The sequence below is a fragment of the Pelodiscus sinensis genome, chromosome 20 (assembly GCF_052426305.1).
Source record: "Pelodiscus sinensis isolate ZL-2025 chromosome 20, ASM5242630v1, whole genome shotgun sequence".
In the NCBI taxonomy this organism is placed as follows: Eukaryota; Metazoa; Chordata; order Testudines; family Trionychidae; genus Pelodiscus; species Pelodiscus sinensis.
The window spans coordinates 17,571,994-17,599,912 of NC_143071.1; the positions used below are offsets into that span (position 1 = coordinate 17,571,994).

At 54.0% G+C, this 27,919-nt stretch overlaps 1 protein-coding gene across 1 annotated transcript in view; it reads left to right on the forward strand.

Moving 5' to 3' along the window:
- The window catches only part of LOC102459442 (polycystin-1), a 72,287-nt gene extending 44,368 nt beyond the window's left edge, over positions 1-27,919 (forward strand). Inside the window, exons 27-47 of the mRNA XM_075903721.2 lie at positions 1,241-1,436; positions 1,979-2,146; positions 3,417-3,560; positions 4,147-4,357; positions 5,160-5,283; positions 7,282-7,431; positions 8,072-8,136; positions 9,250-9,473; positions 9,758-9,875; positions 10,620-10,795; positions 11,776-11,978; positions 12,603-12,794; positions 13,605-13,759; positions 14,920-15,050; positions 16,147-16,237; positions 17,519-17,647; positions 18,995-19,169; positions 19,711-19,998; positions 21,994-22,128; positions 22,577-22,891; positions 26,500-27,919. Coding sequence (XP_075759836.2) covers positions 1,241-1,436; positions 1,979-2,146; positions 3,417-3,560; positions 4,147-4,357; positions 5,160-5,283; positions 7,282-7,431; positions 8,072-8,136; positions 9,250-9,473; positions 9,758-9,875; positions 10,620-10,795; positions 11,776-11,978; positions 12,603-12,794; positions 13,605-13,759; positions 14,920-15,050; positions 16,147-16,237; positions 17,519-17,647; positions 18,995-19,169; positions 19,711-19,998; positions 21,994-22,128; positions 22,577-22,891; positions 26,500-27,219 — 4,110 coding nt within the window. The 3' untranslated portion in view covers positions 27,220-27,919. The remainder of the gene's footprint in view (positions 1-1,240; positions 1,437-1,978; positions 2,147-3,416; positions 3,561-4,146; positions 4,358-5,159; positions 5,284-7,281; positions 7,432-8,071; positions 8,137-9,249; positions 9,474-9,757; positions 9,876-10,619; positions 10,796-11,775; positions 11,979-12,602; positions 12,795-13,604; positions 13,760-14,919; positions 15,051-16,146; positions 16,238-17,518; positions 17,648-18,994; positions 19,170-19,710; positions 19,999-21,993; positions 22,129-22,576; positions 22,892-26,499) is intronic.

The following is a 27,919-nucleotide window of genomic DNA, read 5'->3' on the forward strand; positions in this document are numbered from 1 at the left end:
CTCAAAGTCGATCTAGCCTGGTCATTCTCTAACATTTCTTATTTGGCCCTGTCACCTGCTGAGACGTGTTCCCAGCTCTGTCTGGACAGCCACTCCAGCTGGAGGGGGGAGGCATTTTAGGACCAGAGTTCCCCACTGCCCTATTCCTGAGAGCTGCTGTTTCCAGCAGGGAAATGAGCCGCTCTCTTGTGGTTAAAGGTAGGAACTTGGAGGAAATATTCCCTCCTGGCCCTTCACGGTTGTTTTCCTTTTAGTGCTCCCAGCACCCCAGATCTCCCTCACTCGGCGGTGGCCATTAGTCCACAGGATCCACAGTTCATTGATTTATCTGAAGGCATTCAGGTGCCCCATGGCCAAGGTGATGGACTGTCAGGGCTGTTCCCCACTCTGTTTGCAGAAGGTGGGGGCCCACAAGAGTCCTTAAAAATATCTTGCCTCTATAGGCTTCTGCTTAAAAGCTCCCCAAGGCCACAGATTCCCTGGCCTTGGGAGGTAGCTGCCACTCCTAAGTGAAATAAGAGACCCCTTTCTTCTTGATCCCAGGAAGGTAACACTTGGGCTTCTTCCAGAGGGGTATCCCCAAGCTCTTTTACCACAAGAGAGCTTGGAAAAAAGAGAAAACAAACTGCAGTCTCTGGTAGCTGACTTCTCACTCGGAGGCATGCATACACAGACAGAGAAAAAACGGATATCTCTGGGCATGGCTTATCTAGTGAAGGACGGGGGGAGAAGCCCATGGATTTCACACTGAGAAGTTTTACCCAACAGCAAAATAAAGAAAAATACCCTGATCACAACTAAATATACATTTTCCCTCTACTCACGATCCGTGCTGATCCGTACCTCAAGGCCCAGTTCACTCCCATGTCCAATATTTTTTAGAGGCATGGTAATTCTGATTACTGCACCTGCTCCCTCCAGCCCTTAACTTAGACTTGCCACACACAAAGAGCAGGCAAGGTATCTATATGCAATTCAGATTTCAGCACTGTGTCCCATTGGTTCTTCTGGCCCCCTGCCGACACCCTTGCTAGCTACCCAAGTTTAACGCTGTAGTCACCGGGTGCTGGCCAGCTCTCCTCCTGTCCATCACATGGGCACATTGGAATTGCCATAGAGACAGAGGAAGTAGCACTGACACGTCCCACCTCTGGCATCTCCACTGGGGGGAAGGGCGGACAGCGCCCGAGGGAGCCTCGCCTTCTGCTTACTTCTACCCTGGCCTGTGTTGGGGTTTCAGAGCCAGCATGGCAGGCAGGCTCCGCTGGTGGTGATTACCTGCTGCGTGCTCGTCGCCATCTACCTGGGGCTGGTGCTGATCGCCCACAAGCTGGATGACATTGACATCACCCGGGTGGGCATCATCCCTCGTTGTGGCCAGGCCGGGCGGTACAAGTACTGGGTAATGGTAAAGACTGGCTGGAAAAGAGGATCAGGTATGGCGGCAGGCACAAGCTGGCAGCCTGCTCTCCTTGAGGGACTGGTTGCAGGGGGTTGGGAGAAGCTATGTCCCCAGCAGAGGGAGGCCCTGAGCTTAGAAAGCTTCCCGAGATCAGGGAATGCTCTGCATGCTCTCCAGCCCAGTGGCACAGGCTGGGACGGTCGTGCAGCATGAATTCCTCCTGCCCCAGGAGCCGGGGGCTGTCTCTGGAGGCAGGGCGGGTTTCCTTGGTGGAACTATGTGTGGTGAATGTAGGGAGATGGGAAAAAAAGGGGGAGCTCGGGGTGCAATGAAGTTGGAAACATTTCCGCACTGCCTGCTAGTATCTGCTCCTCGTCTGGGTAGCTAGACCAACGCCCCTCTCCCGCCCCAGTTCAGTGTCGCTTCTGGCAGCATCAAAATGTGGGCACTTAAAGGCAGAAACGGCAGTTTGCTTCAGCTAGCGGCAGCCAAGTTGGGCTGTGGGAGGACAAGCTGGTGATTTCTGGGAAGGACCACAGAGGCGACATAAGCTATCGTGTTGCACGTCTCTTCTAGGTACCACCGCACACGTAGGGATCAGCTTATATGGGCTGAACAAAAGTGGCTCTCGCCACCTGGACAAGGGCTGGGCCTTCCAGAGAAACAACCAGGATATATTCCAGGTGGAGACTGATGCGAACCTGGGAGAGATCTGGAAGATCCGCATCTGGCACGATAACACTGGTATGGCCCAGCGCGGGGTTACGTCTCTGTAAGGAAATGCTGGGCATGCTGGGTTGCTTCCTGCTTTTCTGCTGCATCACTGCTCCAGCCCCTGAGTGTGGCAGGCTGCATTGGTGAGGCTGGCTGGCTGCAGGGCACCCTGAGTGCTGGTGTAGGATTTCAGGGCAGCGTATGCGCCGGCTGTGAGTTTCTTCACATTAGCTCTTTTGATCAAGACCTCAAGACAGGTTGCGGGGGGTTGGCAGGAGCTCGGTGAACGCCTGTGTTCTGGGGTCACTGGGACAAGTAGATTTTTTCCATGCCATTAAGATTTAATTAGTAGTGTTAATTTTCAGACTAGCCTTTATGTCCCAGGGTGAGATTTTGCAAAGTGACTACTAGAGATTTGGGGGGACCTTAAAAGAGCCTGAAGTTTGGAAGGGCAGAGCCCCCACCTTGTGAAATGGAGGTCCCCTGAAGGGGTCTCCAATTGGGTGTCCAAAGTCATAAGTCACTTCAAAAAAATCTTGGCCCCCTCTACTGGAAGGGGCCAGCTCCCCAGCTGGTGTAAATCAGAGTAGTTCTATGGACTTGGTGCTGTGCTGATTTCTACCAGCTAAGAGTGACTCCAGGAAAGTTTTTTGTTTACACTGAAGCCAGCACATTGAGAGTTAAAGCTGAAATCCTATCAACAGGCCCAGCTCCATAGGTGCTCCAGGGCTGGAACAGTCACAGGGAAAACCTGGGGGTGCTGAGTACCCACCAGCAGCCCCCTGTCAGCTCCCCTCACTCCCCCATGCCACCTGCCAGTGGGCCCTGCAGATCAGCACCACCCCCACCCTCCAGGCACTTCCCGTTGTGGTGGAAGATTTTTGTTGCCGAAACTGGGCGTTTTTCCTGACCAAAGTGGCAGTGCAGCATGCGTGCTCTCACTGTTTTGTCGCCAAAAGGCAGGATTTGGTGGCAAAACTTGGTAGTGTAGGCAAGGCCTAAGTTTCCAAGCACTTTTGGCCGAGAGGAACACAGCAGCACACACTGAGTAGTTTAGCCTCCGTACATCCATCCTGAGAACTACCACCCAGCTCCTGGAGCTCTGCCAAGTGCAGGAAGGACACAGACTCCTGCCTCTGGTGAGAAAGGGATGGAGACTAGAGGTCTCCTCTGGATCTGCTGCCATTGGAGGACAACTGAGCAAAGCAGTGAGCAGCAAGGATGTACATTCATGAGGAGCCTCAGGAAGGCAGTGATCTGAAGTGCAGGTGCATCATTCTCTCCTCCTCTGTGTCCCCAGGGCTGGACCCTTCCTGGTACCTGCAGCACGTCATTGTCTGGGACAGACAGACAGACCATATGTATTTCTTCCTGGTGGACGACTGGCTGTCAGTGGAAAACGAGAAGAATGAAGGACTGGTGGAAAAGGAAGTCCTGGCTGCCTGTGAGTGCTGCCCCATGGGCTACGTTCCAGAGGGAGTCCAAAGCTTCCTTTAGCGTTATTACCGCAATAGCACTGAGGTCAGGAGCTGCTGTGCTAGGTGCTCCACAAACCCAGAGTACACCACCGTACCTGGTCTGACGATCTGACCGTGCAACTAGATGAGGCAGACCCAGGAAGGGGGGGGAACAGAGGCACACAGAGGGGAAGTGACTTGTCCAAGGTAGCACAGCAGGTCAGTGGAACGCAGGTCTCCTGCCCCCAGTCCAATGGCCTGGCCACTTGGCCACATGCCGAACATGAGGTTGGTGGACAGTTGAGTCAGGTGGTGATGACACTAGAAAGGGCGGCAGTGGGCACAGAGAGATGGTATCTTCAACAGTGCTCAGGCTGCTGTTGCCCAGACTACCTGGGGGTGTTCTCTAAGTATTGGTGGTGGGGGGACAAGGGGAGAAAGGACTCCCAGTGATGCTCAAGCAAGAAGGGAAGTGTTGGTGATGGCAGAGGTGACAGCCAGAGGGAGGAGGGGATAGACCTCCCAAGGAGGAAGAAAAGGGAATGCTGATCGTTTGCCTTATGCTGCTTCCAGGCCCACAGGAGCTGAAATGCTTCTCTCGGGTTTTCCCTGCCCAGCTGCGTCTTGGCTTCTCTGACTGGCACATGTGGCTCTCAGTCTGGGGCCGCTGTCCCCACAGCCGCTTCACCCGGGTGCAGAGGATTACCTGCTGCATGCTGGCTGTGTACCTCTTCCTGGCCACGTGTGTGCTCTGGTATGGAGCCGTCAGCACTGAGGGCAACAGGTGGGTCCCACTGCACCTCTTGTCTCTCATGGGTGGCTTTCATGCAAGGAGACAGAGAGGGGCAGAGGGAGGGATGGAAAGTAGCGAGTGAGAGAAGAGAGTGCTTGTGGATAAAGCCACTGGGGCTGGGATTTTCAAGTGAGTGCAGAGGAGTTGGGCACCCAACAGCCATTGGATCACAATGAGATTTAGATGTCGAACTCCTTTACGCGCCTTTGAAAATCCCAGCTTTGAGTGGTTATACAAGTGCTGAGGGAGTATCTGATGCTTTGGACTCAGGACTGGAGAGAGGCCATCTAGTCCAGATCCTTGCGCTGACGTAGGGCCAAGCAAACCTAGACCGTCCCAGACAGTTGTTTGTCTGACCTGCTCTTAAAGACCCAGTGATGGAGAGTCCCCAACCTCCTTTGGAAGCCTCTTCCAGGTCTGAATTACTCTTAACATTAGAAAGGTTGTTTGACCAAAATCTGCCTTGCTGCAGATTAAGCCCATTACTTCTTGTCCTACATTCAATGAAAAAAGAGAAAAGTTCATCACCATCCTCTTTATAACAACCCTTCACATATTTGAAGACAATCACCAGCTCCTCCCTCAGTTGTCTTTTCTCACGACTAAGCATGCCCAGGGTTTTTCACCTTTCCCCATAGCTGCGCAGTCTGAGTGTGCTGGCGCTGGTCCCAGAGGGGCCTATGCAAAATGTGCCCCCCACCTACACATGAACATCCCAGTGTCCTGGAACTACTCTCTCTTAACACAGGACTCGAGCCACCACATTGTCCTCTGGCTTTGTTCTCTCCTGCAGTGTTCCCCTGGGGAGTCAGGCGTCAGTGACAGCAGAAAGTATTGCCGTGGGGATGGTCGTGGCTTTAGTGGTCTTCCCAATACAACTTCTCTTCACCTTCATCTTCAGGAGAACTCGCAGTAAGGTACTGGCCACCCTCCACGTGCAACATCCAATGAGCCTCCTCTCCCCAGCTACATCATCCACCAAACCTGCTGCTACAATCCCACCAAGGTCCATCCGTCCCCTCCCTAAGGGACAGGAGTTTGGCATGATCAGAGTGAAGGACCTTGTATTGTCATTGTCATTGTCTCTACAGTGCCTGTTGTGTGCATACATATTAACAAGACATGCCAGCATCCAGGGCTGTCAGATCCCTTTTCACTAGCACTAAAGCCATTTAATCTTTTCAAGGACTCTCTCTGAATGTCACCATCTATTTTACAGATGCTGTGGAAAGACGAGGCTTAAATATACAGCCAAAGAAGGTTGAAAATTAGTTTAAAAAAAAAGGCTGTCTTTTTTTTCTTTTTTTCAAAAAATTGTTTTTATAAAAGTTCACATTTAAAAAAGTCTAAATCAAAATTAAGAATTCCTAAAATTTTGACCAGACTTACATATATGTACTTACAGGTGTTTTAAGAACAGGGTTATTAGTAGTATTAATAGTACTGTACTTAGGAATCTCTCTTGGTCCTGGACCGATTGTGTTAGGTGCTATACAAAAAGAGAATAAAAAAGCAGCCGCTGCCTTAAAGAACTTACAATCTGAGTATAATAATAGGAGAATTGGAAATTACGCAGAAGAAATTTTGCCATGAGTGCACAAAGCTACCAAGCACTTCCACATGATCTGACTTCCAGATGCTCAGTTAGGGTGTGTCTACACAGCACAGTTATTTCGGAATAATGACTGTTGTTCTGAAATAACTATGTGAGCATCTACACAGCAATTCCATTATTTCGAAATAATTTTGAAATAACAAACAGCTTCTTCTGATTTCTGTAAACCTCATTCTATGAGGAATAACGCCTATTCCAAAATAGCTATTCCAAAATAAGGTGTGTATAGATGCTCCACTTCTGCTATTTCGAAATAGTCCCTCACCAGGGCCTTTCCAAGTTATTCCTCCTGGGGCTCTAAATCGAGATAGCACTTCTACATTAGGGAAGCCTGCCCTGGACTAATTTTGAAGCTTCCCTGCAGTGTAGACGTGCTATTTCGAAATAAGCTATTTCAGAATAACTATTCCGGAATAGCTCATTCCGAAATAACCGTGCAGTGTAGACGTAGCCTTAGGGAGTAACAATAGTGCATAGCTCTTACACAGCACTTTTCATCACTAGCTCTCAAATCACTCCCACAATCTCTTTTGGAAGCCACGGATCATGCTCCATGTTTTACAGATGGGGAAACTGAGGCACGAGGAGGGGAAGGGACTTGCCCAAGGTCACCCAGCAGGCCCATGGCAAAGTCAGAAATAGAATCCATAGCTCCTGTGATCCAGTTCACTGTCTGTCACTTAGAGGCATTCTCTTGGACGCCAAACTGAAATTACACTATTTACTGTTAAGGTCCAGCTGTCTGAGTCCTGCCTCTGTGCACATGGTGCTTTGTATGTGCTCACTGGGCCCTGGGCATACACTAGCATCTGCGTAAGCCAGGGAGAGATTCTAACCTATGAAAACTTCTTCCAGGAAGAGGAGTGCACCAGCACAAAGGGACTGGGCGGGAACCTGGTTGTAGACCAGGTGTGGGCAATTTTTGACGGGGGGCCACCCCAGAAGGGATGGGGCCTCAGGAGGAAGGGGCGGGGCCAAAATACTTCCATGCTTCCCTGCCCACAGATCCTCATTGGTCTGGGGGCTGGGGAGAGTGTGAAGTCTTTGCCCCCCTCCCCTCAGAGAGAACCACTAGCTGTTCTGAACAGCTGTTGGTTCCCTCTAGGTGCTCCTGCCCCTGATGGTGGGAGGAGACTTCACATGCTCCCCTCTACCCCCCTGGTCAATCAGGGCTTGGGGGCTGGGGGGAGCACTGGAAGTTTTCTCCTGCCCTGTCCTGCAAGGAGCACATGCTGCGCCCCTGGCAGGGCGGGAAGGAGACATCTGGGCAGGGAGCATTCCTTGCTCCTCTTTCCAACAGGTGGTGGTAGAAGACCCCGACCCACCTGTGCAGGACGCTCAGACTGTGGAGATGGACGTGTGCCTTGAGCACTCGGACCTCGGCAGCTCCTCCTTCCTGTCTATCCCAGGGGGGCTGGAGTCCATCATGGACCAGAGCTCTGTTAGCTGTGTAAGTGAAAGGCTGTTCCATGGGCATCTCTGGGGGACCTTGGGAGAAAAGGATCCCATGTCCCTGGGGGGCGAGGGGCTCTGAGTGGGTGTTTGCGAGTGCGTGTGTGCTGGGCTCTGGAAAAGATGCCTCCTCTGAAAACTGAGCTCCCAGCCGATGGGTAATGAGCCAGGACTCCCTGGTTTGCAGTGGGATGGGTTTGCTCATGGTAGGACAGCACCATTTTCAGCCCAGGCCATCTTCCTTCACCCCCCTCGCAGAGCCTTCAGCCCTGCTTTGCTTTGAGCCACCACAGCCCAGATAGAAACCATCTCCCCTACCAGAGGCAGGGCCCTGGCAGAGGGAAAGCCCCTCCCATTTCATCCTAAAGGCTTTATTTAACTCTTTTATTGCTGGACAAGAGTAACATGGGGCTGCAGTCTCAGCAGTGCCTCACCTCTTATTGGCAGCTGCCCTTTGGTTTGCTGCAAGAGGGGCACGTTTTCTCTCAAGGGCAATGGTCATTTAGCTAAAGGGCTTCATGGAAGTCAAAGGGAAACCGCTATAATTCTGTACGGCGGGGGTGGGGGGGGTGCCAGGGGAACACCCTCCAGGACCCCCTCAGAGTTCATCTGCATCCCCCTCATCCCTTTCTTTTTAGGAGTCCCCCGGGAGCAGGAGGCCAGCGCCCACCCAGGAGACTCTCACTAACACGGGCACTGAACGGTACTTCTGCCACAAAGGGGGGTGGGCAAGGGGATGTGATCCCCTTAATCGAAGGAGATTCATGTCCACCCTGAATCGGCTCTTTATGGGGAAACTGGCTGCAGAGAGGCCAATGCAGGCAGGGTAGAGAGCTGCTGGGGTGACCCCTCCACTCTTCCACTCCAAGAGGGGGAGGAGAGAAGAGCCCTATTAACACATCCTTGCTGGCAAGAGAGGGTCAGGTCTCAGGGGCTGGAGAAAATTATCCCATTCTGTGCTGAACTGATGGCATCGGAAAACCTGCCTACAGGCAGCTGTGACTTAACCCCCCCAGCCAGCTCTGCTTCCTGCTCACGGAGGGACCCCCCAGGGGAGTGTTGCGAAGACAAGCTCAGCATCTGGGCTCCAATGAGTCTGCAGTTGGCCTGGCCTTTGGCAGATACTTATCCAGGGCTGTGCAGGACCGGATGCTCAGAGGGGCACTGGAATGGCTGGCCCAGCGCAGTAGTTGGGCTCTTTGTGAAGGTGGGATATGGAGGTTTGAGGCTGTTCCGGTGCCTCGTGCCCCACGCTGGGGGAGCTGAGACCGTGCCCAAGCAGAGCAGGCAGCCCTGGTGGGGGAAAGGTCCTGTCCTGATCAGCAGTAATCCAGCCAGTCGGATCAACAGGAGGGTAAAGGACTTGGCAAAAGGATGGGGCTGCAATGCAGAGCATCAAGGAGGGTAAGGTATCTGTCAAGGCAGATAAGGAGATTCCCTGGAGCTTTGACAAGTCCTTGGAGATCTCTCTGTGGACAGAGGGGGGTCTATAAACCCTCTGCTACTGGAGGGAGCAATTTGCACAGGCCCATTAGAAACAGGCCTTTGCTGTGTGGGGCTTGATTTCTCACCTGTTTCTAACAGGCCTGTGCAAATCCCTCCTTATCTGCCTTGCCCTCTCCCCACCCTTGGCCTGTGTTTCCAGGCTAGTCTGCTGATTAGGCAGCAGATGGCAAATTCATGAGTGATGAGCAGCCAGGCGGGAGGGTGGTTTCTGTCCCCACACAGAACTGTCACACTCGGAATATCTGAGCTGGGAAGGGACCCTCGCCCTGGGAACAGAGCTCAGGAATGTGTCACCCCTTTGGCTCCGCAGGACCATGAACCGCTGGCCCTCCTGCGACAGCATCTTCGACGTCCCGGAGCTTCTGAGCGTGGACCCCCTGGAGCACCAGAGTCGGATCCTCAAGAGGAAGAAGGCCCTACTGAAGCTGGGAATTGAGTCGGCATCCAGCTCTGATGATGACCCCCTGTCCCTCTCCTTAGGGGACTCAGAGGATAGCAGGAGAGCCAGCTGTGGCCACCGCCTCACCCACTCCGGTACCCCAGACAAGTCTCCTTCCTTCTTTCTCTCCTCTCCATCCCTCCCTCCTCCCAGCCCCTTCTTCCTTCCTCATTCTCCAGCCCAGTGGTACGGCGTCAGTGCCGTAAATCTATCCGCTACGCCCAGGAGAGAAGGGCCCTGCCTCCTCCTGAAGTCAGGGGACGTGCCAGTGAGCTCGGTGAGATGCGAACTGAGCCCAACCCGCTCCTGCCTTTCCTCCCCCGTGCCAGCCTGTGGGGCTGCCTCACTGAGCACCATCCTCTTCCTCTCCACTCAACAGAGGAAGATTTGCTCAACTCCATCGTAGCTGAGACACGGCTGAGCAGCTCCTCGGGCTGTGTCACGTCCGACAGCGGCAGGTTCTCGCCCCGAGCCCAGGCAGATCTCATTTCCGATGTGTAAGTATTCCCGAGCACACCCGAAAACCTGAGGGGGAACCGGGTAGGAGTGTTAAATTTAGATTAATGGGGTAATCGAGTAGTCGATGCAATTTGCATTGACTGTCTGATTAATCGATAAGGGCGCCTCCGCCTTTGAAGTGTAGGAAGAGCTCTGGGGTACACGTCAAAGGTGAAAGCGTTGCAGGAGCATGGAGCCAGAGGGGGCTCAAGCCGTCCCCTGCTGGCCCCGTGCTCCCCGTGGTGTTTCAAAGTGGCAGCTCCGCATGGAGCCCAAGGTCTGGCCCCGGGCTCCACCCAGTGCTGCTGCTTTGAATCGCCCCCTTCTTCCCCCCCCCTTTCTGACAGAGGCACAAAGGGGGGAAAAGCAACTAGTCGACCCGACTATCCGATAAGCGTTTGCTTATCGGATAGTCGACTAGTTGTTCACATCCCTTGAACCAGGCCAGAGAGCTTCATAGATGCTGAGGCCACTAGGGACCATTGTGATCATCTCGTCTAACCTTCTCTGAGACTCTCCCACTGCTGCACTGCTGGGAACGGGGCCCCAGTAGACCCTCACCCCGAAGGGTGATGCTTTTTGTGACCAATTAGAATTCAGAGCCCAGAATTCTTGCTCTGTTTTCATTTAGTTTGGGGTCTCCAATGTCCCGCCCATCTCCAAGGGCTCTCACCCAACCCAGCGCCTCTTCCCAGTTCCAGTGGTTGACAATCGCTAACCACCACCTCTCTCCCCCATTGCAGTATAGAAAGTCCCTGCAGCGGCTGGTCTGATGGCAGCCCAGAGCAGGGGAGGAGCGGCTGGGGCTTCCTGCGCAAATCCTTCTCCTACATCTCCGCCATGACGAGCACCGGCAGCATGCTGCCCCCAGATCCAGAGCCTCTGCCTGCCTCCGCATCCTCCTTCTCCACCCGGATCGGTGGGTGAAGCACCTGGGAAGGGGGAGCTGTCCTTTAGTGAACTGGAGTACTGGGCTGAGGGGGGAAGAGACGTGTCGCCTGTGCGAATGTAGCATCAGAGTAGCCTTAAAGCTGGGTCCCTCTATGGGCTGCTCCCAGCTGAGGGAGCACCTCTTCCTCCAGTTCTTATCTGACTGCTCCAGGCAGGGATTGCACCCTGCTCCCCCACGGCGCCAGCTGGGGAATGAACCCGGCATCCCTGTTTCCTGCCCTTCAGCGCCAGCTGGGGAGAGAAGCCCAATCTCTCTGCTACGGCCCACCTGCCTCTCGCTGAGCTGCCACGTGCTGGGGGAGATTGCTCCAAACACAGATCGAACGGGCTGCATCTCCAGCCAGAGGCAGCAGCTGGAAGAAAAGGGGGCTGTGGACCCCAGCGCAGAGGAAGGGAAGCCAAGAGAAAGCACCTGGACTGGTGTCTGTGGCCCTAGAAGGGCCAGCCCCTGTGCAAGTGGAGGCAGTAGGGCTGCCCCGGGGCTGTGGGCTGGGGAGGGGGATGTTGAATCTGTTGGGGTATGTCTACACTACCACCCTAGTTAGAACTAGGAGGGTAATGTAGGCAACCGGAGTTGCAAATGAAGCCCGGGATTTGAATTTCCCGGGCTTCATTTGCATCTTGCCGGGCGCCGCCATTTTTAAATCCCCCTTAGTGCGGACTCCGTGCCATGCGGCTACATGCGGCACGGACTAGGTAGTTCAGACTAGGCTTCCTAATCCGAACTACTGCTACTCCTCGTAACTAGCCGGCATTTAAAAATGGCGGCGCCCGGCAAGATGCAAATGAAGCCCGGGAAATTCAAATCCTGGGCTTCATTTGCAACTCCGGTTGCCTACATTACCCCGCTAGTTCGAACTAGGGTGGTAGTGTAGACATACCCTTGGAGCTAAGTGATGTTATGGGTTTAAATAGAACAACTCCAACGGCCGGTTGCTCTTCCTGCAGGGGTGTCCCGCAGACCCTTGGAGTGGCTCTTCCCTGGCTGGGTGTTGCCCGTGACCTATGCCTTCATCTTCCTGCTCCTAGCAGGCTGCTTCACCATCACCATCCTCTATGGCGCCTCCCTGCATGACCACACTGCCCTAATGTGGCTCATCTCCTCCCTCTTCTCCTTCATCACCTCCTTTGTGCTGCTGGAGCCGCTGAAGGTAACGGCCTGTACTGGTGGCATTCTCCTCTCGGCACTGCAGCTAGCTCGACAGCGCTGCCCATCGATAGCCCCTGAGCACCACGATGCCTTTCACAGCGCCCTTAGCGTGGGCTGACGCTACTTCATTTTCAGGCGGGGAAACTGAGGCACGGAGCAGGAGCGTGACCTGACCAAGGCCACACAAATGAGTGAATGGCCAGTGGGGATGGAATGCTGGAGTCCTCTGTAAAGAGCCTCCTCACACTTGTCCATTGGCTTTGCTTGAATCCCTGCTGGCAACGGACTCACATGTGTTATGTGGGGCAAGCCACTGGCCTGCTTGGTGCCTCAGTTTCCCAATCTGTCAGGTGGGAGCAGTGTTGTCCTGGTTTTCCCAGGGGGCTGGATGTGAGCTACTGCCTACCTGCTGGAATCAAGCTGGGGGCATTCGGTGGGGTTTGGAACCTTTGTCTTCCCCATTGAGGGTATATTCAGCTCCCCTCCCCCTTTGCTCTGGGCATTCCCATCGGGCTTTGCTCTGCAGGCTGGGGTGACCTGCTCCTCCTTACGGCTCTGGAAGGGTAACGGCCCCTTTCCCGGCAGAGCTGGGACTCACAGACTCTCCCCTGTCCTGTTGCGGCAGGTGCTGCTGGAGGCCCTGCGTGCTGCTCTCCTCACCAAGCCAGTGGACAGTGAAGAAGAGGGGCTGGTGGAGGAGCCGCTGGTAAAGCCAGTGCCTGAGCGCATTGGGAAGGTGCGAGTGCCCTATGGGTACGGGCTTCTCCAAGCCAAGGAGGAGGCGAGGAAAGTGCGGGCGCTGCGAGCGCTGATGAGGGTAACGACTTTCCCTGGGACTTGCCCACCTCGCTCGGCTGCTGCTAAGAAGCCCTTGGGGGAAGCCCAGTGCCCGCAGGGTGGCTGGGACGTTGAGGGAGGATACAGGGCGTTCGTGGAGTGCCGCCCTGGGCTCTAAGGAACTGCCCACAGGGCGTTTAACCTAGGCCCTCCTTTTCTGCCGTCGTCCTCCTCCACCTCCGCTTCCAGCTGCAGCCCTCGGGTCCCCGCTGGGCAGTGCACCCAGCCGCTGATAACTGCTCCCAGTCACCGTGCCGATCGCACGCGCCAGGCCAGGGCTTAGAGACAGGAGAGCAGTAACTTGCAGGAAGAGAGGGAGGCCAGCTTGGCTTTGTGTACACGGCCCAGGTCCGGCACCAAGCAGCCCGGGCTGTGTTTTGTACCAGGCACCAAAGGGGTGGGGTGCGTGTGAGCTGTAGAATCACAACTGTGAGGGCTCGCGCTGGCCGCTAGATGTCAGTGTGAGTTTGAATTTGCCTGGTTTAGCTGCATCTGAAGAGAGCTGGGTCCCGTTCAAAGTCCTGGCGGTTTCTCCACAGCTCATGATGCTGCAGGGCTCTAGGCCTGGTGGCCGGGCAGCGAAAGGCTGTTCCAAGCTTGTCCATAATGGGGCTTGTAGCATCTTCCCCTGGTGCATCAGGCTGTGGCCCCTCTTGGAGACGAGAGATGAGCTCGACTGACCCTGGACTTGCTCTCATATGGTAGCTCCCGTCCTGCCGTGCCTCTCTCAGCCCACAGTCCAGCTTTCCTGGCTGCGCATCATTTGTCCCGTTTTTCTCCCTCTCCCCAGAAGTGTCTCACCCACATGCTCTTCCTCCTGGTGGTTCTGATGGTCAACTACCAGAGCTGCTTCCACAACCCCAATATCCATCTCCTGCATGTTGCTGTCCGACAGGCCATTGCCGCCCCCAACGACAGGGGACTCCACTTCTCCTCTGTGCACAGGTACGTACCCCAGGCAGGGTGGTGGTTGTAGCCTGTGAGCTGTTCATTTATGCCAGGAAGCGTGAGCGTGGGGTTGTAGCGTACTGAAGATTCCCTCCCCCCCCCCATGCTCATGCTTCAGGGCAGAAATCAACAGTTGACTCATAGGGATCAAGAAGAAAGTTTCCTCATGTGCAGGTTATGACGTAACCACCTGCTGCCACGATGCTGGTCATTGGGCTAGCTAGACCACAGTTCTGATCTAAGCAGTGACTGTCCCTGGAGTGCAACTGCCGGATACCCAGGACTTTTTCAGGTCCCAGGCTGGGAATTTGGTGATAGCTTCATTGCCATTTAAATAGGGAACTTTTGACATGAGTTACTGAGAAACTCACGTTGACCTCCTGACACGGCCTCCCCTGTGTGTTTGCACTGATATTAAATGCAATTCTGTTTACGCCACCAGCACACGGTTGGTTTTCTGTGCTGCCGGTTTTGAATGGCTGGTGCAGAACTTGCCCTGCTCGGGGCAAGCTCTGTGGTACAAATATACCACAAACAGCACCCACCACAACAGGGCCGCCAGGCCCTATGTCATATGAAAATCATTGCCCTACTGAAGAAGCAAGGAGGAAGCCGGAGGTTCCGACAGTGGGGAATGGGACAGGTGGGGCTGGATAGGCATCGGCTGGTGAGGGGCTGGAGGCAGTTTGGGATTATGGAGCAATCTCATTCAAGATGGATGTTGTTGTTCGGAGTTTGCACCGTGCCTGGTTCAGTACGACTAGTGCTCTTACAAAGACTGAATAACAACCGTGATCAGTGGTGACACGGTTAACGGGGTTGATATCTAAATTACCCCCTTAGGTTTCAGAGTTAACCCACTGAAATGAATGGGGCGGTTCACCCCTTTCAGAGCAAGCATGTCAGGTTCTCTGCAGACTCAGGGAAGATGGCGCAAAGGTGGCTTGTGCTCGGTTCTTCTTTTCACGGTTACTGTCACAACCGTTTGGGCTACAAGCAGACTGATGCCAACCAGGGAAGTTGACATGTCACAAGAGGCCCCGCTCTGCAGGGGATGTTCTGCAGGAGTGGGATGGCTGGGGGCGCGGGACACCAGCCAGCCCGTCCCTCTGCACTGGATGACGTGCACCTGCTCTTCTGGCCTCTTTGTTTTGCAGTTACACCGACACATGGGAGTGGATAGACTCTGTGCTACTGAGCTACCTCTACAGCAACTCCCGCCTGACCCTGGCTGGGGTACCTCGGCTCCGGCAGGAGCACTCTGCTGGGAACATACCTCTGGATCTGGGTGCGTTCTGGTAAAATCATGCCTCTCCCTTTACCCCTGCTGGCTGGGAGAAGGGTCATTGGGGGAGGAGGTTTGTGGGCACAAAATGGCACCAGATAGAAAGAGTCTACGGCCCCATTTTAGTTAGACTGGAGTATAGACCTGAAAGGCAACATCATCCCCTATTTGACAAGTAGGGAAACTGAGGCAGGGGAGGACTGTGACTTGCTCAAGGTCACGCAGCATTGCCAGTAGAATCCGAGAGGTCAGATTCCCGGTTCCTTGCTCTAGCCACTACAGACCGTCTCCTGGCTACTGATGTTTGTAACTGGCTTCTCTCCGCAGTGCCAGGGACTGAAGATGAACTGGTGTAAGAGGGGGTCAGGGGAGAGTCTCAGCCACTTCCCCCGAGGCTGAGCATTGGTAGACCAGGGGAAGGGCTGTGATCAAGGAGTTGGGGCTAACACCAGGCACCTGAAGGGTGGCACATGGAGGAATGGAAAGGCAGAGGCGAGGGGAAAGCAGGCACTGAGGAGGCAAAGTTGCCAGGTGGTAACACATCCAGGCAGTGAAACACAGGGCAGGGCGGGAGCTTCCTGAGCCAAGGGAGGGTGAGCATGCTGCGAAGGAAGCACATGCAGCCCCTGCAGAAGCGCATGGGGCATGGTGGGGAAGCCCTGCTCTGGAGCCTCCCATGGACCTTCCTGGGAGTTTGGTCTGAGGAAGGAACGCAGGCTCTGGCCCCCTTGGGATGCTTTGGTGCAAGCCCTGCAGGCCAGCAAGGGAGGGCAAAGATGGGGCTGATGGGGAACCCTGCACAGATGAGGAACCGGGGCTGGGAGGAGGAGGCGTTAGAGCCAAGAACTGGAAAGGAAACAACAGAAGAGAGAGAGAGAGAGAGAGCACAGCCCAGATGCAGAGGGGAAACTGAGGCAACCTGGATCTGGAGAGCACAATAAAGAGTGTAGTTTCTGAATTGACATCTAGTTAATATGCAACTCAAAATTTCACCCTGCCCCCGTCTTTTCTGCCCCTTCACTGCTCTCCCACCCCGGGCTTTGGTCTCTCTTGACCCGTCACATCACTAAAAGAACCCGTCCCCCCTGCCATGTTTCAGTGCCCAGAGCCGAGGTTCCCAGGAGTGGCCAAGTGGACAGAGATGCATGCTCTGATGCCAGCCCCCAGAATGCATCCCATGACGCTATCGGGTAAGAAGCAGAGTTCCCTTTCATAGTGTCCATCCATGTGCAGAATAAATTTTGTTCTGTGCCCCAAGGCATGTGCACCACCAGAAGAAATACATGGTACCAGCTATTGGCGCTCTGCTAATAAGCTGGGCGGCATTTGAATCTCTCCCGGGTGGCTGCCCAAGTGCTCAGCTTACAGGGAACGCTGGTAAGAACGCCGGCCCAGGGGGCACTAACTGGCAGCCGAGAGCAGGAATTGGGCAGTTAGGCAGCCAAGATTCTTGGCGATGGATTTCCATCTCTGCATGAGACGCCACACCCCATGGGGGAGCTCCGAAGGCCCCAGGCTCGCAGCCCCAAGTTGCTTCACACTGAACCAGCAGCACTTTTGCTTCCACAAGAGGCTCTTCCAGGGGAGAGTCGCAGCCTTGCAGTGACTCCATGGGGATGTAACTTACCCCAGTTCTTGTCCCTTTCTCCACCCTGACTTATGGCATCTCCAGTTTCCCTGAGTGTTAGCTGAGAATCAGCAGTAATGCTCCCTTTCTTTCGATAGCTGAATCTTAGACCCGCAGGACGGAAAGGGACCCTGATAGTCATCTAGTCCAGTCCACTGCACTGAGGCAGGACTAAATATTTGGAAGGATCCCAAAGCATTTCACAAACTATGGACCTGATCTTGCAAGCTGCTGGGCACCTGTAGTTCCCATCAACTTCAGTGGGTAGTGAGCATGTTCAGTAACACCCAGGAGGCACCCAGCAGCTTGCAGAATCAGACCCAAGACTGGACAGACAACACCACATGGGAGACGCTAGAACACGGCAACTGTCACAGCCCACAGCACCTGCTACCCAACAGCACAGCCAGAGAAGCCACGGAGACGACCACACCCAGCTGGAAATACAGCTCAAATCCAGGGGGCATCCCAGGCTGGAATTTGGTCAGGACACGAGGACTAAAGATCTCCTCTCACTGACCATGCCATGCCATCTGTAATGACAAGTGGCCATGACTTTCAGTTTCAAAGTACAGCCCTAAAGCCGCCTAGCTAGGCCCATGCAGAAGCCCTGGGTCATGACAGACTCAGATAACAGAGCCACATCCTGAATCCCTAACTCTGTCTGCAGCATCCTGGGGTTTCCCAGGACGTATCCCATCTAACTAGGGGCTGACCCATCCCATAGTTCTAGTGTAGGATCTGACCAGGCCCCAACCCAGTTAGGGCTCTAAATCCAGCCGCTCTGCCTGCTGCATCTCTCAGCTACATTTTCTGGTCTCCCCATCTGCATTTCTTCGGGCAGGTTTTGGGTCTGGGGGCATGTGGGAGTTTACCCCAGTAACACAGGCTGCTGGAGGGAGCTTGGCAACAGCTCCGCCCAAGCCCGAAGGACACTGGCTGACCTGCGAGCCAGCAATTGGATCAACAAAAGGCAAGTCAGTTGCAGCCTCCCCTTTTCCCTTGAGACCTGGGCTGAGAAGTGGAAACTGCCGTGGATGCAGGGTGGCTGTCAGTGTTCCCCTGCAGGAGGGAGGGTTATTTCAGGGATGGTTCTCCCCTGCAGAGCTCTGCCCGTCCTCAGTCTGCACGATGATGTCAGTCGTTCCCTCCTGTCATGTGGCCTTTGTCCCACTCCCCCAGTCCCTTGCTCTGACGAGGAGCAGAGCGACCCCCCGCCACAGCCCTGCACAGTGCTGGGCCCAAACTGTGGAGCCACCGCCCAGCTGCTCAGGCCAGGGAGCAGCAGGGCTGGCAATGGAACTCAAGCCAACCAGGGGGTGGGGTCATGTTGCCAGCAGTGGCCACTTGAAGCAAACTTGAGGAAGGGGGACCTCCCGATAGGGAAATTAGGGTTTGTGCAGACAAAATGCACTGTTATTTCCACTGCCTCTGGGACTCCTTGAGACCCATTAACTCTGCAGCTGCCTCCCATGCGATACAGCCGGTCCCCGACTTACGAACGAGTTACGTACCAAACACTAGGCTGTAACTCGATCTGTTCGTAAGTCGGATTACATTCGCTTATGTACGGCCGCGCTGTTCCTAAGTGTGGATTTCATTCGTAACTCGGGCTCCGGCTGTATAGGAGGTTGGTCGGAAAAACGAACGGTCGTAAGTCGATGCGTTCATCACTCGGGGACCAACTGTATATGCACCACTGGCTGGGGCCAGTCGCTTTCCCAGCATCATTCTGGGGGTCTCTTACTCTGAGTCTGGCTGTCCCGGGAGCTCCAAGGCAGCACGGCTGAGACCCTGGTTTGGGGCAGGAATTGAGGCCTCTCTGCATCATATCCCTGAGCTCACCCACAGAAATGGTGCAGCTCATGCTAGTACATCCAAATGGCATGAGAGAGGCTGAATAAATGCAGATAATGGAGGCACTGGGAGTTTCAGAAGTAACCACCCCGAGACAGGAGCGGCAGCTCCGGCAGCAGCAAGGCCATGCTGAAGACAAGCAGGGAGATCTGAAAGAAGCCAGAGAAGGGGACAACCCCAACCAGGGCTGGTGTCTTGCCCCAGTTGTGAATAGCAGCTACTGCACTGCATGTACGTAGCCCAGCGCTGTGGCTGTCACCAGCTGAATTTGACGGCTAGTGACCTGCTAGGGGCATCCCAGCCTAATCCCTGGAAGTGAAAGTCAAAACAGTGTTTCCCAGCAAGCCAAATGAAATGTCCCTGTCCGGAGGGCTGAGAATCAGGCCCAATTACCCAGCATTCCAGAGCCCTGGACAGTAATTCATCTCAGCCTCCTGCTCTCCGCTCTCTCCCTGCATGACAGGAGCAGAGCCGTGTTTCTGGAGTTTACCCAATACAATGCTGATGTCAACCTGTACGTGGCTGTAGTGCTGCTGCTCGAGTTCCCGGCAGTCAGACCAGCTGTTCCGTCTAGCCTCATCCTCCCCTACCGAATGCTGCGCTTCGGCACCGGGCTGGACCTTCCCCTTGCCTTAGTGGTACGTACTCTGTGTTGTGAGATACATCCAAGCCTCAGGGCTGGTTCCTCGCCAAATGGAGCTGAGATTTAACCCACCCCGGGGGGCAAGCTCTCCAGGATGGGGCTACTTATGCATTCTCAGCAGGAGCCGTTTGCTGGATGATCTCACAGGTAACTGTAGGGAAACCTTAGCTCCACAGTAGCAGCTAATTACAGTGCAAATAAATGCTTACCTGTCTGCATGTTGATCTGCAGCAGTTCCAGTCTAGTCTGATGGATCCCAGGAGTGCATTCCCGGTGAATATTCCAGGGGATCTAGCCACGGCTCTGCCCCCTAGTGACAGGCTCTCTGATCCTTGTGACCTGGCACAGGACAGAGTCATTCCTGGGTGGAGTAGCTGCTCCATATGAATGGGGACGATGCTAGTTCTCTGCTTTCTTTATCGAGGCTTCAGAAGTAGCACCATCGCCACCACATCCCTGCTGCATCCACCCGTGTCCTCGCTGCCTAACGCAATGGGAAGGCAGATTCTCTTCTCCCCTGCTCTGGCTTCTTTCAGATCTCACTGCTTCTCTTCAGCGTGGCCTTTCTGCTGCCAGAGCTGTCGCTCCTGTCTCAGGAAGGGGCCTCCTATTTGGGTCAGAGCCGCTGTTGGCTCCAGCTGCTCCTGGCACTGCTCTCCATCGCGGTTGGCGCCTTGCACCTTGCACACCTCTGGCTGGCAGAGGTGCGGCTGGAGCATTACTGGGGACACCGCCACGCTTTCACTAGCTTCTATGAAGTGGCACTGTTGGCTTGGGCGCAACGCTGCGTCTCGGCGCTGCTGCTGGCCGTCACCACGCTGAAGGTGAGTGAGCGCACGGGGGGTTACGGGATTTCCCAAACTCCTGGGCCATGTCAGTTGCAGAGCCAAAAATGGAACCCAGGAGCCCTGACTTTCACTCCCCAGCTTCCACCCCTCCCCACCGTCCCTCATAGGCCTGGAAACCCATTCCCATAGCTGCTGATTAACAACCTGACCCATTGACATCTCAAGGGAAGCCTTTCTGTTCAGTCCGAGCCCTCGTTAGCATGTTGTAGGAAACATTTTATCTACTCAACAGCCATCACTACAAAGCCACCTGGGTGTTGTGCACAGGAATAAGTCACGGCCGATCCTGAGCTTCGTTATGTGTGACTCCTCAATTTCATCATCTGCCAGGCTGTGTGGCCTAAACACCTTCCTGATTCTCATCTGCCATCACCAGCATGGGAGGGCCCCTGGAAATGGGGGAAGGTAGATGCTTGTGAATTTGTAAAGAGATGAAAAAATAAGAATGGCCGTGCTGAGTCAGATCAATGGTGCAGCTAGCCTAGTCGCCTTTCTTTGACAATGGCAGTGCCAGATACTTCCGAGGGAATGAACAGAACAGGGCAGTTTGAAATATCCATCCCCTGTTGTCCAGTCCCAACTTCTGTCAGCTGGAGGTTTAAGGACACCCCCAGTCGAAGGTTGGCTACCCGTCCTCCATGAACTTAACTAATTCTTCTTCGAACTTTTGACTTTCACAACATCCCAAGGCAAGGAGTTCCACAGTTTGACTGTTTTGTGCGAAGAAATATTTCCTTTTGTTTAAAACTTGCTGCTGATTAATTTCATTGGGTGACCCCTGCTTCTTGTTATGCGTGATCTGACACATGGTGCCTTCAGCATTCACAGCCCTTCAGCCACCTGTCCCTAGCTCTTTTGGGCAACGGTCTCTGCCTCTCACCCAGTGGAGAGTTATGTGGGAACAGATCAGAGGGCAAAACTGAAGCCCAAATGGTTTCTCTGTCATAAATACATCAAGCAACTCTGTGGCTGAACCCCCAACCACCTCTGCAGTACTTTGCTTTCTCTCTTACTCTGAGAGTCCCAGCCGCTCTGGCCCCATCTGGTCTCTCTGTAATAATGTCTTCACCACCACGTGGAGGTGGGACATCCTTCTTCATCCAGCAGCCATTGTGCATGGCGGCAAGCCGTATGCGACAGTGTCAGGCCTGAGCTGCTAACAGCCTGCATGATATATGCCTTCTCGTTAGCATGTGTATATTAAATTATGCCACAATGCCCTTATAATTGTCATTGGGGCTGCTCTGGAGACAAAATAGCATCTTCGTTCCTTTCTCCTGCTTCCTAATGAATTGGCCGAATGGCCCAGCTGCTCTCTTCCAGGCTTGCTGTATTTATGGTTCTCTGTCAGATCTTATTTGCTTAACCAAAAGCCAATGAAAGAGCAAGATAAAGGCTGTGGGGAGCCAAAGCTGGAGCAAAAGGGACCCCCTGAGCAGCCTCCTGCAGAGCTGAGAGGATGGGGATCTCTGGCGGGAGATCATGCCCAGAGAGCTGGACACTCCCAAGAAGCTGCTTTGATGGAGTGTGTGCACGACAGATCAATCTGTTAAGGGAGCGCTGCACAAGCGCGAGAGACTCCCCCCCCCCCCCCCAGCTGCAGCACTGCTGCCCTCTGACCTGGTTGCAACATGGTTAAAACGTAGCGTAGATGGGACCTAACCTCATAACAAGGTTAAAACGCTCAGCGGCCACCTATGGTTGGTTACAGGCACAGGGCTCAGTTCTGCTCAGGCTGCAGCGTTGAACAGCCACCTTGCAACTGGGCCCCAGTCTCAGTCATGGCTATAGTGAATGCTGGGCCCAGGAGAAAGATGGTGCTCTTGCTCCACCAGGCCTCCCTCGCTGAATGCCTGATGCAGCTATGCAGCCACACAGATGCCTCTTGTGGGCCAGAGCAAAGCAAATGTACTTGGGGTTTGAAACATCACTTTCCTGATCACATCTAACCAAGCTTCCTGCTCCCCCTAGGTTGTCCGGCAGCTGCGCTTTGTCCGACGATGGTCTGTGTTTGGGAAGACGTTCCAGCATGCACTGGGAGACCTAGCATCTGCCACGCTCCTCTTCCTCCTGCTGCTCTTTGTCTATGCCCAGTGTGGCACTCTGGTAGGTTCTGCAGCCACTGGCTCTCAGCCAGGGGGAGCACGTGGAGAGTAGAAGGGGTTCTGCACGGTCCGGCCCTTACCTGTATTTATCCATAGGCCTGACACGAGGTGATGAAATGCCTTTGTCCTCCTGCTGCTCTGTAGCTGGGCACTGGCTCTGTCCAAGGAGGACCACCCTTCCCCAAAGAGCATCAATCTGTCTCTACTGCTCTCCACATGAGGCCCACGCGGGGTGGAGACTAGATGAGATTCTGTTGCTCATCTGCGTTCACACCACCCTTCCTTGCACCGCTCCGTCAGTGAGAGGGAAAGCTGACTGGGCACGACCCACCTTCCCCAACCCCTCACGGGGATACAGGGGCCTTGTGCAATTGCTACGGGTGCTGCAGACAGGACAGGGGAAAGACACCTTTCCTAGCAATAACCGCTACGTCGTCTCTCGTTCCCAGGCCTTCTCTGCCACCGTAGAGGAGTTCCGAACATTCCAAAATGCCTTCTCCGCACTGCTTTCGGCCCTCCACGGGAAAGTGGCTTTCCAGCGCGTGATCCGGGAATTCCCCACCCTCGGCGTAGCATACGTCCTCAGCTTCACAGTCAGCTTGCTCTGCATTGGCAGCCTTTTCCTTTGTGCTATTGTCCTGCACAGTTTCCATACGGTCCAAGCAGAGATGTACCGCCCCGCCATTGAACCGCAGGACTACGAGATGATCGAATTCTTTGTCAAGAGGTTCAAGCTGTGGATGGGGCTCAGCAAAACTAAAGAGGTAAGAAAGGGGACAACCTGGGCGTAAAGCAGCCAGCAATCCAGAGTCCTGGGGGCACAACAGGGTGAATTGAATCCAGTGCTTCATTTGTGCCAGGGTTGATTCCCAGCACCTCCTGGGGCCTGGCAGTTCAGAGCCCCAGGCACCTCCTGGGGCCTGGCACCTCTGACCTTGCTGCATCAGTTGTGAATGTTAAAAAAAAAAAGAAAAAAAAATTGCTTGAGCCCCAGCACATCTTTAATTAAAAACTGCAACCCACACACCTCCTGGGTGCTGTGCACTGAGACCACTTAGAGAGCAATGAGCTTGTGGTAGAGGCTCACACATTTAGCTCCAGAGCTCCCAGGTTTCATCCTGCCCACCAATGACTGGCTCTGGTGGCATTACAAAATTAAGCACTAATTGAATCCAAAGGCCAGGTTTGCACATAGGGTGGTGATCCTTAGTTTTTAGGCGGGGGAGGGGTCTGATTGTACAGTAGGGTACATCTGGGTTAACTCTTTCCGTGGGGCCCCTTGGTTTTACACCTGTGACTGAGATCATACCCCTCCCCCTTCCCTAACCTGCATCCTGCCCTGGAGGGACCAGCCTTTTAGGAACAGAAAGAAGTCTGGCTTCCATGTGACTGAGATCATACCCCTCCCCCTTCCTTAACCTGCATCCTGCCCTAGAGGGACCAGCCTTTTAGGAACAGAAAGAAGTCTGGCTTCCATGTAAGAGGCTCGCTTCCCCCCTTCTGGGTGTCAAGGCTTAGCTTTTCCCCAGTTGCTATACCCAGAGCGGCTTACTGGCTGCAGTGAGACTGCCGAGCTGTGATTTGACCCTAGCACAGGGGTCTCCAACCTTTTTAGCCACAAGATCACTTTGTCAATGTAAGTGCAATGTAAGATCTACCTCAAACCCAAATACCCTTGCCCGGCTTCCTTCCCCCCCACCCCCTGCTTCTCTGAGGCCCTGCCCCTGCTCCACCCCTTCTCCGAGGCCTCACCCTGCTCACTCCATCCCCCTTCCTCCCCAAATCTCGTTCACTTTCACCAGGATGGGGCAGGGCGTTGGGATGCAGGCTCTGGTCTTGGGCCAAGGGACTTGGAGTGTGGGAGGGGACACCCTGAAGGTAGGGAGGTGGGGGTAGGTTCTGGAGTGGCCTAGGGGATAGGGCATTTGCTTGAGGAGTGGAGGGTTGTGGGCTTGAGTCCCCACCCTGGGAGCAGCCAGACAGCCAACACAGGCTGCCCCAGGGATGGAGCTGGCTCACGCATTAGGAAAGCAGGATAAGAGATGCCCTGAAGGGAGGGAAATGAGGTGAGGTGGGTTCTGGAGTAGCTTAGGGGCTAGAGCATTCACCTGGGGAACACACCCTGGTGGGTTTGAGTCCTGCCCACCCTGGGAGCAACCAGACAGCCAACATAGGATAAGGGACCTTCAGGGAGGTGAGTGGGTTCTGAAGTGGGATAGGGCATTCATCTGGGGAGCACAAGATGGTGGGTTCAAGCCCCATCCCTCCTCCATCCATCCTGGGAGCAGCCAGACAGCTGCCCCAGGGATGAAGCGAAGGCAGGCACACTCCTGCTCTGGCCCTGCACCACTCCTGAAAGGAGCTGGCATGTACAGCAATGGTACCATGTGCTGCCCCCCATCTACAGGCACCAACTACAACCTCTACTGGCCACAGTTCTCCATCATTGATCAATGGGAGCTGCAGGCAAGGACAACATGTGGAGCCCCCCTGCTTTCTCAGGGGCTGCAGAAACATGCCAGCCACTTCCAGGAGCACAATTGCCACAGGGATAATGACTCCAGCCACAACAGGTTCAGCATTTTAGATCTCACTAGTCAAAGAATTAAATTTAAGTGTAAGAGAGAAATGAAAGTTATGAAATGCACAGACCAGTCAAAAACTAAATACAACCCACTGTGCAAGCAGTAAAAGTGGTAACAACCCCCCATGTACGTGTGGGGTCGGGAGATGAGAGGGAAGGACAGTGCGTGTTTGTGAGAATGACAGACACACACAGTGTGTGAGAGTGACAGATTTGCATTGCCAAGCTCCCTCCATCTCCTCCTCTCTGTGGAGATAAGGTACAGGAGTGGGGGGAGGAAGGACACCTTAACATCAGCACCCCGCTTTCTCCCACCCACACCCTACACAGCAAGCAGGAGGCTTCCAGGAAGGCAGCTGTAAGGCAGAGGGCAGGAGCAGCATGACAGTAGGTAGAGGAGGCAACTGAAGTGCCAGCGCTTGATAGCTTCCCGGTCAAACCTGCCAGGATCCCTTGTCAGAGGCTCCAAGATCTACCGGTAGATCCTGGTTGGTGACCACTGCCTTAGTAGGTCAAGACTTGGAAGCAAGGCTGGTCCTAACCAATTGGTGGCCCTGGGCAGCCACCGGGGAAAAAACGCCAGGCAAAAATTGGTCGAGCAAAAAAAGAAAAAAGGGCCAAAATGCTCTCGCAGCCTCTTTAATTGCCACGTGTCCAAGCGGACTTTCGTCAGGCTCTGTTGGCGGCCCCTTGAAAATGGCGGCCCCGGGCGATCACCGTCCAGCTCACCCGCCCCTAAGACCGGCTCTGCTTGGAAGCAGCAGAGATTGAAGCACATAATACAAAGCAATCTTTGATTGTTCCTCTTTGTGGAGGGGGAAGGCTGGTTTCGTGGCTCAGGGATATCAGGGGTCAACTTCCCTGCACTGGCTTCTTAGTGTGACCTTCAGAAAGTCAGTTGTCTTAAGGTATGTCTAGACTCCAAGCCTCTTTCAAAAGAGATCTAGACAGCCCCAAGGGTTTTGAAAAAGCAAGCTGCTTTTTCCAAAGAGAGCACCCAGGCAATCTGGACGCTTTCTTTCGAAAAAGCCCCGTTTGCGGTCAAGAACACCTTTTTTCAAAAGAGCTCTTTTGAAAAAAGGCGTTCTTCCTGGTAAAAGTAGGTTTACCAATTTCGAAAAAACCGCCACGTTCTTTCAATTTAATTTTGAAAGAACGCAACAGCAATCTAGGCCACTTTTTTCAAAAAAACTCAGTAGTGTAGACACATCTTTGGTGTCCCCCTCCCTTAGACGAGGATAATGTGTCTCACCTCTGTTGTAAGAATACATTCGGTCAGGGCTGCGAAGGGTTGGGAGATACAGGAATGAATGCGGCAGGAAAATCCTTTGCACTTTATAAAACGACTCTGCTGATAAATGGTGAGTGGAAGTGATAAGCATGTTAGAGAAACAAGGAGCATGGTGGCAGTACAGTAGGATATTAGACACAAGGAGGAGAAGGTGGCATGTTAGATTGGTGAAAGAGACAAGGGGATCTGAAGAAGAGCTCTGTGAAGCACAGAAGCTTGTCTCTCTCACCAGCAGAAGTTGGTCCAGTGATAGATTTGACCTCACCCCCTTGTCTCTCTAGTGTGCAGAATAATGGCTGTAAGCAACCTGTTCCACTGGGTAATGATTTAAACCGTCTCTTAGCCCTCACTAAGCCATTTACTAGACCCTAAATATAAAGTGTGATGGAAATGAGCACACAACCTGTGGCTTGTGGGCCCTCTTACCCCATCTAGGGCAGCAATGCTGGGCTCTGGGGTTCTCAGGGGATTTCCTCTTTTTACCTTCTGTCACTCAGTTTCGCCACAAAGTGAAGTTTGAAGGGATGGACTCCCTGACTTCGCGCTCTTCCAGGAACTCCAAACGCTCCTGCCTCCTCTCTGCCGGCACCGTCTTTCGCTGCACCAGCTCCGCCAACTCCTCGAGCTCCATCAGCTCTGAAGAGCTGGCCCTTCCTGAGAGCCCTGCGCCGGAGCCGTACAATGTAGCGTTGTACTTGGAGCAGCTACCCTCCGTGGTCAGTAACCTTCTGGACCAGTTTGACCGGGTCAGTAGAGTGCTGGAGGATGTGTACCAGCTGGAGAGGGGCCTGGAACAGGCTCAGAAAAGAATTAGCGATAACAAGAAGGGACAGAAGAGCCGGAAGGGGGAGAAGCTGATGCCAGGTAAGCAGTTAGAGCTACCAAGGACTTACAGCACCTTCTCGGAGCCTGCCCTGATCAGACTGAGGGCCTGTAGGCCAAAGGTCTCCAACTGCGATGCCTCTAATGGGCCCACACTGGTCCAGCAGCCTCCAGAAGATTCTATACCTCACCCAGTGGCCGGGGACACGTCCTGGCTGGGTGGCCCTCCTGTATCAACTGATCTCAGCCAAAGGCTTACCCAGGCACCTGGTATTTCGCGCAAGTGGAGACCAAAGAGCGAGGCGGGGCGGGGCTGGCTCTGCTGTGATGTGCCCCAGAGGCAGATCCCGTTAAAGAGAAGAGCATGGCAAACAGAAGGTGCGGAGAATGTGTAATGAGACTAAGGTACAAATCAGAGGACAGGCCAAGCTCCTGTCCCAGCTGTGGAACCTGAGGCCTCTCCAATTTCACAGAGTGCTTCCCTCTCAGCATTTATCCTGGACAATTCTTTGGATTAGCTCCGTCCGCCACCCCTCTCCAGCACAGGGGGCCAGAATGCCATTTTCCCCCACTCCCTTGGGACTTCAGCAGTGATCGGGTGATGCCAGTTCCTGGGGCAGAGCCAAATCCTGGCAAAATCACATGGCGATGCTCTCATCAGAAGAGACAGATCACGTGGGCAGCTTCCCAAGAGCTGTGAGAAACAATGGCTGATAATAAAGTCACGGGCCGGTCCCTTTCATGCTCTGAGGGCCTTCGGCCTCCCCGCTTCACGGAAATGGACTAATCAAAAGGCAGCTGGAGCAGCCACCCCAGAAGAAATGCTCCCCATTATTGCTGCTGAAATTCCCCCAGACTGAGACTTGTCTGTTCCTTCCTAGGCCCATTGAAACTCTCTGATGGGGCTGAAGCAAAGGCAGGTGCAGTAGCTACCCCTAAAGGATTCCATCCTGGGGCTGAACTGTAGAATGATTTTTTTAAATAATTTTCCCACATTCTGTATTGTATTTAATCACCAACAGCGGTTAGTGGAAACATACGTAGCTAGCTCAGAGATGTGTATTTAGCTAACTCAGTTAAAGGATTTACAATCAA